The sequence below is a fragment of the Myotis nattereri genome (genome assembly GCF_964212035.1).
Source record: "Myotis nattereri genome assembly, chromosome: 16".
In the NCBI taxonomy this organism is placed as follows: domain Eukaryota; kingdom Metazoa; phylum Chordata; class Mammalia; order Chiroptera; family Vespertilionidae; genus Myotis; species Myotis nattereri.
In genome coordinates this window covers 17,752,677-17,771,872 of record NC_138091.1, presented here as the reverse complement: position 1 = coordinate 17,771,872, position 19,196 = coordinate 17,752,677, and the positions used below count along the sequence as shown (strand labels likewise).

The window sequence follows — 19,196 nt, the reverse complement described above, 5'->3', positions numbered from 1 at the left end:
AGGTATGTTATCACAGATGCCAAAAGACACCAGACAGGCTCCGTTAAGGTAAAGATTGACCTTTGTCAGGGAAGACACTGGCCTAGCACATGACCACACACCATAAACTGCGTTTAGGGAACCAGTTTTAATTTCAGGCTAACTTTGTGGTTAATTTCGGTCTCTGAGTTTGGAAGGCCACCATGCAGGCCTTTCCTGTGCGAGTCACAGATGAGCGTGTGACTATTTGTCTTTTACTCTCTCCTTCGATCACCTGTGCCCCACCTCTTGCCACCAATCATGTCCCTCCTCTGTCCCACCACAGGGGGAGGAACCAGCAAGTACCTGTTCGCTGGAAGCAGCTGCAGCTTCCTCGCCACCTGCGGGCCTGGCCCGCCCGCCCACTGTGCTCAACACGCCAGTGCCCATGACTTTCTTCTCTACCTGGGAGGTGGACTGCTCTAGACCTAGCTGCGTGCCCAGATTGTGCAGCTGCACTTTAAAGAAGCTGGTGGTCTTGAAGGAGCTGGAGAAGGAGTTCGTCTCCTTGGTGATAGCAGTGCAGATGCAGGGCGCCAAGGGCATCTTGAGATCCCATGAGATTGTGCTGCCCAGCAGCGGGCCTGTGGAGACTGACCTGGCGCTGACCTTCTCCCTGGAGTACCCCCACTTCCTCAAGGGAAAAGGCAACAAGCTGCAGATCACGCTGCAGCAGAGGAAGCGCAATCACACCCGGACCGTCCTGGGCTACAGGACACTGGCCACAGGGGCCGTCCTCATGGCTGAGCTGATGCAGCGACCCCCTGAGGGTGGCCAGGTGCTGAGCCTCAGCAGCAGGATCCAGGGGTCCTCCATCACAGTGGCTGAGATCTGGATCTCCTCCCTGTCCAGTCAGCCCATCGACGACGAGGATGGCAGCATGCAGGCCAGCCCCAAGGCCAAGTCCATGGAGACCCACATGGAGGGGAAATCTGAAAGCCTCACTGAGCTGGACGCCAGCTACAATCTCACACACAGGCAGGACCTGGAAGAAGCTGACTTTGACCTGGGGCAGCCCAAGAAGCAGCAGCGATGCATGCAACAAAACTTGAAGCAGAAAGTCATGGCACTGCGTCCCAGGTCCCACATGTCAGAAGAGGTCCTGGACTCGGATCAGGACCCTAAGGAGCATGTCCCTGAGGTGGAGGAGGACCTGGACCTTCTCTATGACACCCTTAAGAATCCCAGCGACAGTGGCACAGACATGGAGGACGATAGCAGCATCCTCAGCAACACCAAGCCCAAGACCAGACAATACTTTGAAGGCCTGGCACACTCCAGCTGGCAGACGGAGGCGAGGTGCTTACACAGTGCCCGGAGCCAGAAGGAGCCTCCTCCGCTGGCCGACATGCCCGGGAAGACCCAGGGCCCGGGCAGCAAGCTGATCAGTGGCAGTGCCTCTGACTCGATGGCCTACAGCTCCCCACCCACCAAGGCAGTCAAGGGCTGGATCTTCTCCCAATCGAGCCAGACTGTCAACCACCTGGACAACGCCATGCCGGCCAGCACCGCGGCGGAGGCCACGCATAACTTCTCTGAGGGACAGTCTGAGATCGTCTGCTCTGAGCTGGAGGTCAGCTACAGTGCCGCCTACAGGCATGACCTGGACGAGGATGACTTGGACCTGGAGAAACCGATAGGAACGAGGAGGTCCACCATCAAGCAACAGAACTACCAGCAGAGAGTCGCAGGGTGGCTGCACAGGTACCACATGACGCTGGAGGTCCTGGACTCGGAGCAGGAGTCTGAGGAGGAAGTCCCCGATGTGGACAAGGACCTGGCCTTTCTGTTTCAGAACGTGGTGTGCCCCATGGACAGTGGCTCAGACATGGAGGATGATGACCGTCTCCCAACCCCTCCCATGCCTGAGCTCATATCATATTCTGAAAGCCTGTCCAGCCCAGATATGGAGGAGGACGACAGAGTCCTCAGGACCCACAGGCCCAGATTATACTGTGAAAGCCTTTCAAGCGACAGTGGCTCCGACTGGGTGGCCCACAGCATGCCCAACCCTGGGGAGCAGCCGGCACAGCCTGGGGACAGCCCAGAGGCAGGGACCTCTGCCCAGGACATGCTCACTACGAGGCGCACCACCAAGACCGAGTCTCTGGTCATCCCTTCCAGCAGCTCCAAGGGGAAGCAGCCCGCCCGCCGGGGCTGGAGCTGGTCCCTGAATGAGTCGGCCAACAGCCTGATCAAGGAGCGCTGCCCAGCCCCACAGAGCCAACTGCAGGTCCCCAGTCAGACTGTGTTCGACCAACTGAACCACAGCCTCATCTCCGACGACTATCTGCCCAAGAACATCATCCTCATCAACACCTCCGACAGGCAGGGGCAATCCCTGTCGGACGTCCTGCAGCAGCACACGCTGCCCGTCGTGTGCACCGGCTCCATGGTGGATGTCCAGGAGGCCTTCAGCTCCATCATCTCCTGGATACAAAGATACCGCAACTGCAGTACCGAGGCCACCATGCCAGTGAAGATCGCGGTGGCGGGGGACCAGCACTACTTCAGCACCGTGCTGCGGGTCTTTGTGCAGCAGCTGTCCCACAAGGCCCCGGACTGGCTGGGCTACATGCGCTTCCTGGTCATCCCGCTGGGTTCCCACCCCTTGGCCAGGTACCTGGGCTCCGTGGATTGCCGCTACCACAAACTCTTACAGGACCTGGCCTGGTGGGAACTGTTCTACCACCTGGAGGCCCAGGATGCTGTGCAGAACATTGTGTTGAAAATCAGAGAGTACCTCACAGGGGCCAACTGTGTCCTCCAGCTGCCCATCGCAGAGGCCATGCTCATCTCTGAGCTGAAGAGCCCGGACGAGCTGTCCTCCCAGAAGTTCATTCCCTTTGTGGGGGCCGTGAAAGTTGGAAGAGTGGAGCCAATTTCAGCCACGTCAGGAGACTCAGCTGAAGCCGTCCCGTCATGCTCCAATGTGCTTCTGTCCACCGCCAGGGAGGCCACACACAAGCTCATTTCCTTGTCGTCAGTGAGTGGGGGCCTGTCCTCCCCCGGCCAGAGTGTGGGTGTTGAGCTGATGGAGCTGCGGGTAGATTACTGGACGGCAGCCCAGCCCACAAACAGGAAGAGGAGCGGGGAGAAGGAAGACCTGCCTGCCACCAAAAACACACTCCGGTGCACCTTCCGGTCTCTCCAGGTCAGCAGGCTGCCCAGCAGCGGCGAGGCTGCAGCCACGCCCACAATGGCCATGACTGTGATCACCAAGGAGGAGAAAAAGAAGGAGATGTTTTTGTCCAAGAAAGACAAGGGCACGGACTTGGAGTCCAACAGCCAGTGCATCCAGGGCATCGGCCGCTTGGTCTGCTCAGCCCAGAACCAGGAGCACAGGCAGCGGGTCCTCATTGACGGCGTGGAGTGGAACGACGTGGCGTTCTTCCAGCTGGCAGCCCAGTGGTCCTCCCACGTCAAGCACTTCCCCGTCTGCATCTTCGAACACAACAATCCCACCTTCTAGCCCCTCCCCTCCCCCTGCCCTTCACTCTGCCTGGGCCAAGCCCTGAGGACCCAGCTGCTTTTCTGCAAACAGTTCAGTTTACTATAGACACAGACCCTGGAAACACAGAGAAACTGTTTTGAGTTTGAATGCGCTCACAGCCTGGAAACTAAGGGGGTTGCCCTCAGTGGGACCCCCAAATGCTCTGTTCAATAACCAGAACACTCCGGCAGGGGGGAGTCAGGCGGGCAGTGTTCAGCTGGAGCATCATGGAAGGTGTGTTTTGGCCTCAGGATACCCAGCACTGTCAGTGAGAAGGCTTCTGGCCTTGGAGACCTGCCCTTCCTGGAAACCAGGGCTCAGCTTAACCCTGGGATCTGGCACCAGCCTCTGCCCACACTCAGAGCTGAGCGGCCAGAGACAAAGGGCTGGCCTCCCATTGGGGCATCCGGAGCACAACACGGGGGCCAGCCAGCCCAGCCTTGGACCCCAGCTGCCAACCAACCCAGTGGCCCCAGCACCATCCACTATGGTTCCCAGTGAACTCACATCTCACAGGGCGACATAAAAAGAGCTGTACGGTGCAGATCTCACAGGCACATGGTCTGGACAAACCAGTGCCTCCTCGCTGGGCAGCGACCCACCTTCGTCCCTACCTCTTCAGGTTATCACAGAACGTTCGCTGCCACCCAACAGCTGTACCAACTATTTACAAGGTGAGCAGCCTGCCCCTCCCCAGCACTGTGGTCATGTGGCCCCTTGCTTCAGCCAGGACAGGGTGTGAACTCTCAGATCACTGCGTCCCTCTGAGTGCTTGTTTCTAAGAACATGAGGAGAATCAAGGAGCAGCCTCATAGGGTTTTTGTAGGGACCCTGTAGGGTGCTCCCCTAAAGCTTTCTCTGGGTGCCCGGACAGGGGATAGGTCCGCAGCAGGGGCTGTGGTTGTACTAATTGGTCCTTTTTCTTCCTCATCAGTGATTCTTTCAGGGCCCAGGGCTAAGCTCTTTTCTCATGTCATAAAGAGACTGAAGGTTCTGTTATGGGTCCCTGTCCTGGCTGAAGCCAGAGCAGAAACCCCAGGGGTGAGCAGTGGGGCCCAGGGTCACCCAACTATCTGTGATGGGTCAGGTTTGGGCTCATTCACTCAGCAAATATATCAGAGTCTTCCAGGTACAGACACGTCTCTAGGCACTGACCATGATCCAGTGCACCGAGCAGACCCCAAGCCTGTACTGCAGAGCTTCCCTCTAGTCGGGAGCGATTCAGTCACACTAGGCTGCACAGGCTCGGAGTGTCCACAGGACAGCCGATGTGACATCCTCCGGCCTCCTCTCCCTGTGGCTGCATCTTCCCGTGTTGTGAAGAGGAAGGTGAACCTCTGTTCCAGCAGAAAACGTGAGTCGGTTTTGGATCAGAGCCATGAGGGGAGAATTGGGACTGTGAATTCAAGGTTCTGGCAGAACCCTGTATCCCACACATGGTGGGATTTCTGCAAGAGGGCAGAGGTCTGAGGGCTCCTCCTAGAAAAAGGACAAGAGTCAGAGAGCTGTGCATGTGGATTTGGGTGGTGTGGGAGAGCAGTGGGAGCTCAGTGGTGAGTCAGCCTCTCAGAAAATTCATGGTCGTCCAATCCTAATCCAAGTCTGCCTGCACCCCTAATCAGAGATCATGCTCACTAATTGGTAGAACCTCCTCAGGGCCAGCTTGGTAAGTGTACCCAGCCCTGAGGGAGTTGAGTTTCAGTGGGAGTCGAAGAACCCACAGGGGGGCTAGTGAGTTAGGCAGAACGTAGGTGCAGGAGCCAAAGTTTGAGGTGATAGGAGGGCCTTGGGAAGCCAAGGATGGAGACAGAGTTCATTTTTTCACTCATTGCTCAGCTATTCCTGGAACACCCCCTGTGTGCTAATGAGTGACATGAACAGAGTGGACACCAGCCCTCCTTGTCCTTATGGAGTTGACATTTCGGTGGGCAGGTATGGGAGGAGACGGGGACACTGAGAGAGCATGTCAGGTTCCACTGAAGAAGGGGACAGGTGGTTCCCTCATTGATCCAGAGCTGTCAGGTAGGAGGGCTTTCTGCCTGCCCCTCCTGGGTGACCAGGCACGTCTCTGCCAGGACTGCCTGGTTGAAGGTGGACAAGGAGTAGGTCTGGCTTCTGTACGGGCAGGAGCAGCAGGCACAGGACCCCAGGCTCTCTGAGTGGTGCTCTGGGAGGGCCGTGTGGAAGGAATGGCCAGGCCTCAGACTCTGTTTCCAACTTATCTCTTTCCCCAGAGCCATCTCCTGCATCCTGGGCATCGGGCTGGACCAGCACCTCCAGAATTTCCCAGCCGATGATGCTGTCGGCTTCCATAGAGCTCAACTTTCAAATCTCCTACCTGCCAAAGCAGGCCCAGTGCCTCCATTCACAGTGGGAGCACCTGAGCCCACTGAGGCCGAGACAGGAGGAGGAGGAGGCCTCCGGGGGTGGTGTGGGTGTGTGTGCCTTTGGAAGGCACACAAAAGGCAGTGAGGGTGGTAACATGTCCTCTTCTTGGATCTACAGAACCAGCTCCAGAGCAACATCAGGAAAACCCTCAAGAGGCAACGCCACCGGAGTGGCCTCTCCAGAGCCAGAGTCGGATCCAGGCCCAGCTTTCACTGAACTTCAAGAGGCAGAAGAACCACCTGCAGCATTGGAGCAACTCACCCCAGTTCCTGCGCGGCCTGTGGTGCCAGATCCCGGGCCACAGCGCGTGTCAGCGGCCACGGCTGAGAGGGCGCCCCCCTACCCCCAACCCCCTTTAGATGCAGTGTTAGAAGTTTTCTGTTCATGTTATATATGTTTATAATTTTCCTATACTTTTATGATACTTAATAATATACAGTGTACTGATGAAAACATTTACTGAAATACTCCCAAATATTCCCTTAATTTAGATTCTATAAAATTTAACCCTATAAACCCTCAGAGCTTTGAGCAAGTCTGTTTTTCTGGACCCTGACCCACCCAGGGAGAACTGTCCTCACCTTCTCCACCTGCCCTTCCTGGAGCCAGGACTCTGCTTCCTAGGGAGCTGGCTCCACCCTGTGCCCAGACTCAGAGCTGGGCGGCCAGAGGCCAAAGGCTGGCCTCCCATTGGGGGCATCCTGAGCCCATCATGGAGGCCTGTCAGCCCAGCCCTGGGCCTCAGCTGTCAACTAGTCAAGTGGCCCCAGCAGCACTCACTCTGGATTCCTAATAAACTTAACCCTCAGAGGGTGTATATATATATACCTGTACCTTGCAGACTGCCCAGGAACATGGATTAGATAAACTGGTCAAATCCTTGGCGACTAGCTTCCTAGGCAGCTTCTCCACCTTGGTCCCACCCACCCTTCTGTGTGAATACAGAACATGTGCTACTAACCAACGTGTGTGGGACCAACCATGTACCAGGGGAGCCCTGCCCCTCCACAGCACCGTGGTCACTCAGCCACCTGCTGCTGTGAGTCTTCAGGTCACTGCACCTCTCTGAGTGTTTGTTTCTCTGAACATGGGGAGAGCCTAGGCCCAGCCTCATAGGGTTATTGGGGGGGAGTTCCCCTGGGAAAAGGCCCGCTGGGAACCTGGACACTGGAGAGGTGAGCTGGAGGGGCTGTGGCTGTTCCTATTGGCCTTTTTCTCTTCTCCTTAACCAAGCTCCTCCTTACTTGCAATTCTCAGGCCTTAGGCTAAGCTGTTTTCTCTCTTGATAAGGACATTGGAGATTCCATTAGGGGTCCCTGTCCTGGGTGCAGCCAGATTAGAAATCCCAGGGGTGATCAGGGGGACCCCAGGCTCACCCAGCTGTCTGAGATGGGGGTGGTTCAGGCTCATTCATTCAGCAAAGGCCCTTCCCCAGGGCTGCACTCCAGCGTTTCCTTCTAGTCAGGAGGGATTCAGTCACACTGGGCTGCACAGGCAGGTAGAGTCCACAGGACAGTCGGTGTGACCTCTTCCTGAAAGTATTGCTGATCTACACGTGTTGTGAAGCTGAAAGTGGATCTCTGGACCAGCAGAAAAAGTGAATGGGCTTTGGATCAGAGCCCTAAGGGGAGTATGGGGACTGTGACTTGGAGAAGGTGGCCACACCCTGGATCCGACATATGGTGGGATTTCTGCAAGAGGGCAGTGGTCTGAGGGCTTCTCCTCGCAAACATGGAAGGAGTCAGAGAGCTGTGCATGTGGAGTGGGTGGTGTGGGTGAGTGGGGAGGGGATGTGGCTGCCCACACAAAGAGCTCCCAGAGGCTGGGCTTAGGCAGGAGCACAGAGCCAGCCGCTCAGGTCAGTGCCCCATGCCCTGCAGTAGGAGGACTTCCTGGGGTGGGGGCTTGAACTGGGACTTCAGTGATGGAGATGGGAGGTTCCATCCATGGAAGGCACACAAAGGCAGTCATGGTGGTAACATGTTCTCTTCTTGGATCTACAGAAGCAGCTCCAGAGAAAGATCCAGAAACACTAGAAGAGGAACCGCCTACTCTGGTGCCCTCTCCTGAGCCAGAGCAGGCTCCAGGCACAGCTGTCACTGAGCTCCCAGATGTGGACCCACCTGCAGCATTTAAGAAACTCGCCTCAGCTCCTTCTGAACCTGAGGTCCCAGATCCTGGGCCACAGCGTGTGTCCGCTGCCAGGACAGAGAGGGCTCCCTCCCCTCCTTTATATGAAGTTTTTAAATATTTGTGTTTATCATATACATGTTTATAACTTTATGTATTTTTCTTATACTTTTCAGTAACATACAGTCTAATTAAAGAAAATGTAATGAAGTACTCTTAAACATCAATTTAATTTAGATTCTATAAAATTTAACTCTACCATCCTTCAAAGCCTTGAGCAAGTCTGTTTCTTCTGGGCCTCCGCTGTGTTACTGTGAGTCATAGGTTGGGAAGAATGAGTCTCTCAGGAGCCATCTGCTCTAAGGATGTGACGTTCTTGAGGCCCAGAACAATGGGACTTTACGGGAAATTGACCGATGAGCATCGGGGCTGGGACCCTTTATGTCAGGGCTGCCCCTGGGAACCCACATTTCATTTAACTTCATCTCCCACCAGCACATGGACAAAGCGTGGTCTTATGCGCCCCCTGGCGCCCACGTTGCAGAATGCTGCAGGGTTTCACCAGCAGCAGGCAATTCCTGAACCCTGACTGCCACCTGCACCTGGACAGAAACTCCACCTGCTCCATGCGCACTGAGCAGCATTCGGAGCATCTCCTCTGTGGGCCCACAGCACGGAAGAGGGGACAGGGAATGTCCCAGGGCCCGGGGTCCACACTCATCTCCTCCACAGGCACCGCTTCCAAATCTCAGGGGTCAGAGCCTCTCTCTGCCCTCAGACCCTAGGCTCTGGTTCAGCTGGGCTTTTTCCTGAGGCTCTTCTGTCTCACCAGAGCCCGGCAGCCATTCTTTCTGACGCCCGAAGGCTGAACAAGGTTGTGGAGACAGCCTGGCTTCTCCTTCAATCCTCTTCGGTGCTCTGAACCCCCCTGGTGAGGATGGACTACAGCCTTGTACGGCCCCCGCCATGGCACAAGCTACACTGTCTCAGGACAAATGGGAATTCACTGTGGCCCACACCCAGGGTCCCTGCTCTCAAGGAGATCAGCCCTGTAGGTTGACACGGAGAGAGAGGAAATTTGAATGGAGTGTGATGAGACCTACCACTGGCCCTGAGGGCCATAGGCACTGAGAACGTGAGCCCATCGTGGTTACATTGCACAGGCTCTCTTTAGGATGCGATTCCTAAACCAGAAAGATGAATAAGTACTTGTCTACCCTCATCATCCTGATTTCACAATGGCAGCCAATGAAGGCCTGCGAAATTAAATGGAGGTCTGGGAATCAGGGGGCAGGTCTATCTTAGAGGTCCATGGTGATGGCAGTGCACTTGCGCGCACTAGCAATGGGCCTGCAGGGGCAGCCGCTGTTATGCCCAGATTTCAAGACCCCCCAAAGATCCACCAGGGAGCGCCAAATCCGATGCAAAAGCAGAGAGTCTTTATTCAAGCCCGGGGCTTGGTCCGTCTGCCTCCCCTGCCGACGCAGGGATAGGGTGTGAGAGAGCCCAGAAGAGGGGTTAGGGACACAGCTATCAGTCCTGTTCTGTCCTTTCACCGCCTGCCTTGCGTGAAGCGTCTCCTTACCTTGGAAGCTCAGAACTGTGTTTTCAACAGAAGCTGTTTCCTATTTCAAATTACACTTTTCAGTTTGGCTCCACTTTGCAGGGTCCTTTCTAAGTTTCACAGCCGTCCTCCAAACTGGGGGCAGAGGGTGTTAGAAGTGAGGGGTGGGGGCTGGAGGGAACTGGGAGGAGAAAAACGGGGGAGGTAGGAGGGCAGGCCCAGGGCCTGGTGTGGGACGACTGTGCTAGTGACCTATTGCTGAGAGTTACCCCACACTAGAGACTTAACCAACACACACTTATTAGCTCACACGTCTGTGACGAGGAATCCCGCAGGGCTCTGCTTGGAATTCTGTGGTCTCACCTGAGGCAGGATCTGTGTCACTCAGGGTCTGAGCTCACTTGGGGAGGCCTTTGAAATTCAGTTTGGATGGAAGGCTTGACTTTCTATCTGTTGGTCTCATTCAGTGCCAGGCCATGTGGGTCTCTCCAGATAGCAACTCACAGCACAGAGGCTCATTCCTCAGGAGAGAGAGAGAGAGAGAGAGAGAGAGAGAGAGAGAGAGAAGATCAGAGTGAGCAAGAGGGTAGGCACCAACTTTTTAAAAAACTATTCATGTTGTGAAGAAATCAATCAAAATACTTGTATGCATATATGCATAACACAGGGACACAGACAATAGAGTGGTGAAGGCCTAGGGTGTGGGGTAGGGATCAGCTAGACGAGGACAAATGGGTAAAAAGGGGACATATGTAACACTTTCAACAATGAAGATGAAAAATAATGGATTTGCTTTAAAATTGTTACATTAATTTTTTTCTAAAAAATTGACGAGAGAGAGAGAGAGAACCAAAAGTGTGAGAGAGAAGCATCAGTTGGTTGCCTCCTGTATGCACCTGACTAGCAATCAAACACACAACCTGGGTATGTGCCCTGATAGGAACCGAACAGCAATCCTTCAGTGCACAGGGTGATGCTCAACCACTCGGGCCGGGCCAGGCACTGACTTTTAGAACCAAATCATGGAGGTCGTGTTGGATCCCTTTGCCGTCTTCTGTGGAGTCACTACTGACGCCCACACTTACGGGGAGGGCACACATTCACACCACATGAGGAAGGTGGAGACCATGGGGAGTCACTGAGGAGGGAACCGGTGACCCGAGAGGTCCATGCCTTGCCCAGGATCACAGACGGTCAGAATGCAGAGCCTGTGATAATCACAGTTGTGTCCTCAAAGGGGGATCCTAGGTGCACCCAGGTTTCCTCAGGGCTCTGGAAAAGGCTGTGCTGGTGGAATCGTGTACAGACATGGAGATGGCATGGGGGAGATGGTGGGTACTTGGCAGCCTCGACAGTATTTGTATGAAAAGGCACCCAGACCTGGAATCACGAAGGTCCACCTCTGTCCACAACCCACCCGCAGTGGAGAAAAGCTGGGCCCCCTTATGCCGAGCTCATGCTTACGCAGTGCTGAATCACACCCTCATTGGATAATACGGTAACTGAAGCCCGTAGTCAAGCAGGGATTGGCCAGGGTACATGACATTCAGAGTCCAGAGTTCAGGAATGTTCAGGCCTTCCAGGCCAAGGCTCCCACCTCCCAGAGTTGGTCTGGAAATTAGAAATCCTGACACACTGGGCAGCTCCTGCCTGTTCCTCCCTATGTGGGGGCCGTTTTGTTCTGGGATCCAGAAAAGGAGCTCTGGCATCTACACACACACACACACACACACACTCTCTCTCTCTCTCTCTCTCTCTCTCTCTCTAGATGTGATGACCTTGGGTGGGATTAGAAGAAAAGCAGACACAGAGGAGGTGACAACAGGAAGGAAAAAGAGGTTGGAGGCACGACCTACATGTCACTGTTCTCCTCCTACTTTACAGCTCCTCCCCCACAGGAGCCTGAACAGCCCCAAGAAGCACTTGCTCCATAACCCACTGTGCAGGCAGGAGAGAGACGGGCCTGACAGGCGCAATGACTTATCCAGGATCAAGAAGACGTAAGAATGAGGGGTTGAGTCTGTACCAAGATCGGTTTCATCAAGTCTGGGACCCTGGCTGCACCCAGAGCTTCTAGGGGGCTGGGCAGAGGGCTGTGCTGGTGCCACTGTGTACAGATAAGGTGTTTCATGGAGAGGGGTCTGCAGACAGCAGCCCACGGGACTACTTGCATAGCTGTCATGAGATGAGGCGACTCAGGGAAGACAATCCCAGGTATGAGGTCACTATCCAATAGAACTTGCAACCCCCGTAACCAGGCAACCACAACTAGCCCACCAGGCAGTTCACTTGCCAAGAGGCATTTGCCAGAGCAAGATGTTCTCTGGCTGTGTTCCCTGTGATTGGTGCTCTTGCTCCGGAGACCCCGCAGTGAGAGCTTTTCCAGACGGTGCCGATGTTGGTTCAACCCTCGTCCCCGACGTATGTGTCCACTTTCTGGAATTTGGCCTCAGGTAAGACAAGGTGCCCTGGGTCAGACCCATTCAGGCCAGGCCACCTCTGTGCGCCATCCCTGTGCAGCCCACACCCCCTCCCCTTCGCGTGTGGGGAAGAGGGACCTGAAGGGAGAACCCTGGGGCGGGAACAGCTTTCGGGGCAGTGGATCCCCTAGAGGTTTGCTGTGATCAGACCCCAGGCAGGTGGAGATGGGCTTCCAGTGGGACCCCTTATCTCTGCCACCGGGAATCCTAGCCCTCAGGAGGTCACAGCTTTTCCTCAGCAGTCGAGGTCTCAGCAGATCACACTGTGCGTGTGTCTGGAATGGAGGATTACATGGGTAGAGAACCAGCAAAACAGGACTCTGAGGCATTCCTCAGTCCTGAGCTCCGCACAGGAGAACAGAGAGGAGCTGACAGATGGGGTCCTCACCTCCATGCCCCTGGAGGAGGCACAGGTGCCCCATACATCCTCCAGCGTACAGCACGGCCCCAGGGTGAGTGCAGATGCTGAGGTGACCCAGACTCCAGGGTCCCATGTAGTCAAAGGGAGCCCTGGGTTCCAGAAGCTGCCCTGCTACTCTCCTAGGTCCCTCCTAGAGTCCACTTTCCAAAGGAATCTGGGGCCCGTTTCCTCCCCACAGCCCACTCTCACTGTCCAGCCCCTTTCACATGAGATGCAACGTCACTGCCCACAAAGTTTTTGGAATATCAGAAGAGAGACTTTGTACCATTTCCCATCATGTTCAGGCAAGAGTATTTTCCCATGTTTCTACAGATTTTCCCTTTTTCATGCCCATCTCCCAGTGTCCATGTTGGCCTGACAATCCTTACACACCTTCTGCACTCTTACACATCATTGTGATTACTGGGGATGCTTTTCCCAAAAGGACATGGGGCTCAAGGTTCCAAGTCTCTTGCTTTGCCATTTGCCGCCCCGAGGACCACATCCCTGTGGCCCCTCCAGGTCAGGGGTTGGGGCCTCCCTGGGCTGCACAACATACCAGGAGGGGGACCTGTTATCAGGACTGGCTATCTAGCTGTTCACTGCTGTGGGACTGGACGTGATCCCCTCCTGTTGCCATGTCAACAGTGCTGCCCTGAACACCCCACTTGTCCTCATATCCTGACCCTCCCACCCCAGGAAAAGCCTCCATGTTCCCATGTTAGAGTGGGATGTTCTGTCAGAAATCCCGGGGTGACCTTGTTAACACAGGGAGGTGCTGTCCATCCTCTGCTCAGAAATGACTAAGACACCAACGTGTCTCATCACAACTCACCTCCGAGTCTCCGGTGCCTGCGAGAACCTTTTCTCTTGTCCATGCAGAAAACATGGAAACCTGTGCCAAATTTTTGTGAGTTTATTTGAGCCAAATTGTAGCCAATTGAGGTGAAGCAAAATCTCAACGGAATGAGAATTACGCTGCGGAGAATGGCAGCTGTGCACCTCATTTTATACATTACAATCAAAAGTGGACACTTGTGTGGTTTCATGAAATTCATTGTTGATAGATGAGGGAAGCAGGAGAAAGCACAGCAGGGAAATCTCTGTGCCTGTAAAAAAGGTGAAATGATAGACACGCACCTCTTTCACGTAAGTGTGTGCAGTGTAGTTAACAGTCAATAGTGAACTCAGTAGCAATGAGGGGATGTGTGATCTTTGCAGAGAGCAGAGCGGTGCCTGTGCTCTGAGGGTCTGAATAAAAAGGAAAATTATTTTGACATTCCAAAAATATGTTGTTATAGATGCAAAAAGACAATAGACAGGCTCAGTTAAGATAAAGATTGACTTTTTTTCAGGAAAGATGACAGCCTAGGACACCACTACCCACCATAAGCTGCTTTTAGTTAAAAAAACAAACAAACAAACAAACACAACGCTTTAATTTCAGACCTTCCTTTGTGGTTACTTTAGGTCTCTGAGTTTGTAAGGCCTCCAGGTTAGCATGAGGTCCCTGGAATCACACCTGTCCCACCTCTTGCACCAATCACTGAGTGTGTGGGGTTCAGTTTTAGCTGGACGCCCCAACCCACCTGGCAGTTCATGAGCTGCTTCTGATGGCATGTGCCTCCTCTTCCAACACAGGATAGAAATCAGACCCCCATCTCGGCACTGGCGGGCCAGGACAGCATGCCCGCCGCACTCAACACACAGGTGCCCATTTTCCACCTGGGAGGTGGAATGCTCAAGCCCCACCTGCCTGCCCAGGCTGTGTAGCCTCAGCTTAACCAAGCTGCTCATCTACAAGAAGCTGGAGAAGGAGCTCAGCGCTGTGGGGATCAGTGTAAAAATGCAGGGCTCCAAAAACATCTTGAGGTCTGATGAGATTCCGCTGCCCCCTAGTGGTCAAGTGAAGACCAACCTGGCGCTGACCTCCTCCCTGCAGTACCCTCACTACCTCAAGAGAGAAGGCAACATGCTGCAGATCCTGCTGCAGCAGCAGCTGCGCCTTAACAACCAGACCATCCCGGGCTACCAGACGCTCGCCCTGGGCACCATCGACATGGCTGAGGTAACGCAGCGGCCCCTCGAGGGTGCCCAGGTGCTGAGCCTCCATAGCACCATCATGGAGGCATCTGCCCACATGGCTGAGGTCAACATCTCCTCCCTGTCCAGCCAGCCCATCGACCCCAAGGACAGCACACAGCAGGCTGACGCCAAAGCCAACGTCCGGGTTCTAACAGGGCCCTAAATCTCCATGGTTTGCAGCAGCAAAGGTTAATTTCATAGTCATAGTTAATTTCAGATGGATTTAACAAGAGTTCCTGTTTTTCAGATTGTTGTTTTTTTTTCTTGTAAGGATGGAAGTAAGGACTTCCAAGCTCTTATATGTCACAGTGGAAACCAGAAGTCAAATATTTATTTGACAATGGCCTGTGGTGGACACGACTTCCATTCCCCCCTTTCTAGCAGCTGCCAGTTTCCACATCCAGCTGGTTCTGGGGGGTGTGGTCAGGGCCCCAGAGTGGAGGTATCAGCACATCTCACTGGCCAGACCACAGTGATGATGGTTGTATGTGGACATGTGACTTCAGTGAGTTTAATAGGATTCTTTATACTAGTGACCAGAAGAACATTCTGGATGTTTTCAATGAAATTAGAGCAGCCTGCGAGTGAGAGAAAGAGACAGAGCTGTTAGCCTGGAATAGTTGGGAGCCAGTGAACCGAAGGGTCTTGGGTTTGATTCCAGTCAACGTAAATACCTCAGTTGCAGGCTAGATCCTCGGCCCTGGTCTGGGCCAGGGAACGTTATCCTTGGGTGAGGATCGACAAAGAATGTTAGTGAGAAGCATGGCACTGCCACTTGCATTAACACCTCAGGCACGTTAGCTGAGTTCTTTACGTCTTGTTCTTTTCACGTGAAAAATGAGCTGCAAGGATAAAACTGAATAATAAAGTGCTTAACATAAAGAGTTGACATGTGGTAGGCACTCAATACATATTGCCCATTACTATTATAAATACATAAGTATGTCAACAATCATCAGGTGGACATACAATGTGTAACATCAACAAAATCATCTAAAGCAGTAAGATGTTAACAGAAATTGCCCAGGGCCGTCGAACGCTCTATTTCTCCATTTAATCATAAATGCATGGACTTACTCATTTCTGGATAGAAACATAAAATATTGCAAAGGCACATACTCTCCTGAATTAATCTAAAATTTACATATACGCAAATTAGGCCAGGATGCTTTAAAGGGTCATGACCAGATTGGAGAAGGTTGCCTGCACAGGTGAGGCATGGAGCAGAGATGGAGACAGACACAGGGGGGCCTGCCCAAGACAGAGAGGACACATGCTGGGGGTCAGAGGGGGCCTGGGGCGGAAGTCAGGCGCGGGTCCTGGCCAGGCGCAGAGCGGGTCTGGCCCAACTCCTGCGGCAGCCTGCGGGGTGCCTCCGGCATGGCAGGAGGCGGAGCGCCTCCTCTAGTTTAAAGTAACAATTATAACAGGATTTGGGGGAAAAACACTGTTCTAAATTTTATCTAAAAATAAATATGCAGACAACTCAGGAAACAGTTAAAAAGAATATAGGAAGGGGACTTGCTCTGTCAAATAGAAAGGACTCTAAAGCAGTGTGGTCTGCAGCATGTTTATGGGCAACAGACATTTCTTGTGAGATAAGAATGACAAGATGGAAACTATGTCAACATGCACAGGAAAATACTAGAGCAGTGGTTCTCAAACTGTGGGTCGCCGACTCCTTTGCAGGTCCAACGACCCTTTCACAGGGGTCGCCTAAGACCATTGGAAAACACATACATAATTACATATGGTTTTTGTGATTAGTCACTATGCTTTAATTATGTTCAATTTGTAACAATGAAATTGGGGGTCACCACAACATGAGGAACTGTATTAAAGGGTTGCGGCATTAGGAAGGTTGAGAACCACTGTACTAGGGACAAATATACTAATACTAGGGGCCTGGTGTTGGATCTCCCGGAACAGTGTCTGAGAATATGGCTCTAGAGCGCCTCAGAGAAGCAGGCCATTGGATAAAGCCAGCATCCACTCTATTCTATCCACTGAGATTTGGTCTCTCAGGGCCAGACAGGGAAACAAAGAAAACACCTCAGCAAACTCTTTGAACACCAACTGACAAATGCATTTGCAGAGCATGCCATGTGCTTCTCTGGGCACTTGAAGGAAAACGTGGAGTGAAATCCCAAGGTCCTTGCCCCCAATCAAGGAAGGATTCAAGCGATCACTTTTGATCCACAGGCGTTTATTGATACCTAATGGGTGTCTACTCCTGCCCTGGGCACCTAGGCACAGAGCGACCAGACCTGGTGGAAGTTTGGTCCCCAGATCTCCTGGGACCAGGTCATAAACTTGTGCAAAGGGGAAATAACAAGATGTGTTAACCTGGATTATTTCTGACCCCAGAGGTAAGGCCCGGCACCATGGAGCCCCAGGGAAAGGAGGAACCAGGCTGAGAGGGAGCATCAGGAGCCCCCACCAGGTCAGGCATGAGACTGCCTCAGGGCTCCCATCTGTGTCCTTACTAATGAGGCTCCAGGGAGGCTCTGCTTCCTCTTCCATCCAGGTTCCTTGACTCAGATGCTGCATTAATCACTAGGAAGGCCTCTGCCATCCAGTTCCACCCACTTAGTGGGTAAAAGTTGGATTATTTGGAAAGTCTCTCTGAAAACCTGTTCTCCATCGCAGACATGGGTCTCCTCAGGTCGAAGGAAAATGATGGGTAGGGAGGAGCGTGGTTGCTGTTGTTTTGATTTTTGTTTTCTTGGTTCAGGGCTCTGTAAATTACATGTCTCAATTCATCCCACCTCCTCACCACCATTCCTTGCAAGACAACTTCCAGGTTTTATTGTCTCTTACTACCGCTGATCTCCACTTCCTTCCTCTCCCTCCACATAGCAGCCACTTCAAATTGGCATGTGTGCTGGAAGAATTTATGTCTTTGTATGTCTGTGTGTTTACACACACGTAGTTTTGTGTTAAAAATCCCATTGTGTTTCTTACTTTCTTTGTTGACACTAATTTTTATGATCTACGCTCCTTGCTGTGTAAATACTCAAATCCATGCTTGTTTTATCTTTTTCCAAATCATTCTCTCTACACACAGACGAATTTTCTTAGTGTGAATTGAACCCTATCTGTTTTCTGCTTAAAGCATTAAAAAAACTTCCTATTACAATTAGAAAAAACAAAATTGGAAACCAGCCTTTGAGGTCTACTTGTTGGCTCCTACGTACATCTCCAACCTCAACCATTATCTTTCTCTTTTTTCTGCTCCCCGCACTTCAGCCACACTGGCTTTCATTCAGTTTGCTGAATTCACAAAGCTCTTTCATCTCAGCACCTATGCCTTCTCCCCCTCCCCCACCTCATTTCTTGGAACAGCTTTCTCTTTCTCAGCCTTCAAGCCTCTCCTAACTGTGGACATTGGTGCAGCCCTTTTGGAGAGACTTTGGCAATATTAATCATCTAGGGCCAGGTTCCCTGGAAGCAGTGACTCCTGGGAACTGGGAGAGAGTTTAGTGAAGGAGGGACCTCATAAGAAGATGGAGGGAGGTGAGCAGAGAGATGTGGACTCAGCACATTATGTTCAGCCTGGTCCTGAGAGGGGATCTGGAAGAGGAATTGTACCCATTGAGTGAGTCCCATTGGAGGTAAGGAGCCTGGCTTGTCTACCCAGTGACTGTCATTACTGGCCTCTGGCTGAGCCTACATCCCAGGGCAGTGGAGGGGGAGCACCTATCCCATATGGACATGGAAAGGGCCCTCAGGAGCCATGAGCAGCCAACATCCACAGCAGCTGGGAGGGGGATGGCTGAACCAGCCAGTGAAGTTGCACCCACTAGTGAAACCTAAGGTGTGCATGGCCTTCCTGCTAGAAACTCATTCTTAGCAGCATACTCTAGAGAAGCTTCATTCATGTGCCCATGAAGAAGGATACAAGGAAGTCCATGTCAGCATTGTTTATGATGGTGGAAAACTAGAAATAACCTAAATGTCCTTCAACAGGAGAATAAAGTAATCATAGTGAATGCCTATTAAAGCCGTAAAATAATGGACTGGAGTCTGTGTAGCAAAAGCGTGATTTGAGTGAAATAGCAAGTGTCAGGATACATTCTGAATGATGCTATTGAAATAAAATTTCAAAAATACAAAAACAACCCTGAGGATATTTTGTGAGTACACAACTTTCAAGTGAAATTATAGAAACCTACTTAAGCACAAAGTGGATAATAGTAAGTAGCTCTGGGGAAGGAAAAACTGGGATGGAATCAGGAGTTCAACCGTCTCCCAACTGTCACCCTAATGTTCTCTTTAAAGACACACAGGCATTGGCAGCATTTTAAGATTTAGCAGTAACACAGGTGATCACAATTTATTCTACATATATTTTATTCTTTCACATTTAGTCCATAATATTCACACTTTAAAAACTACAAAAAATATTCATGTGGTTATATGTACACCTACAGTGATATTTTGCTTCTACACCCCCCGCCCCCGATCAACCCCCAGTGTTGTCATTTTACTTACAAATGACAGCAGAAGAAAGTACACAGATGGTCCATTCTCTTTTTTTAGGCTCCATCACAGCACTTTGCCACATTTCATCATGCCACATGAGTTTGTTAGCCATGCTGCTCATAGACAATACAGTTAACATCGCTTGAGGATGTT

General features: G+C 52.3%; 1 protein-coding gene across 1 annotated transcript; it reads left to right on the top strand.

Moving 5' to 3' along the window:
* Nucleotides 1–370: 370 nt before the first annotated feature.
* Nucleotides 371–3,490, top strand: LOC308531814 (phosphofurin acidic cluster sorting protein 2-like; the record flags this gene model as incomplete). The annotated part of the gene is made up of 1 exon (XM_081108924.1): nt 371–3,490. The coding sequence occupies exon 1, from the start codon at nt 407–409 to the stop codon at nt 3,488–3,490; it is 3,084 nt and encodes a 1,027-aa protein (XP_080965050.1). The 5' UTR covers nt 371–406.
* Between the last annotated feature and the right edge of the window lie 15,706 nt (nt 3,491–19,196).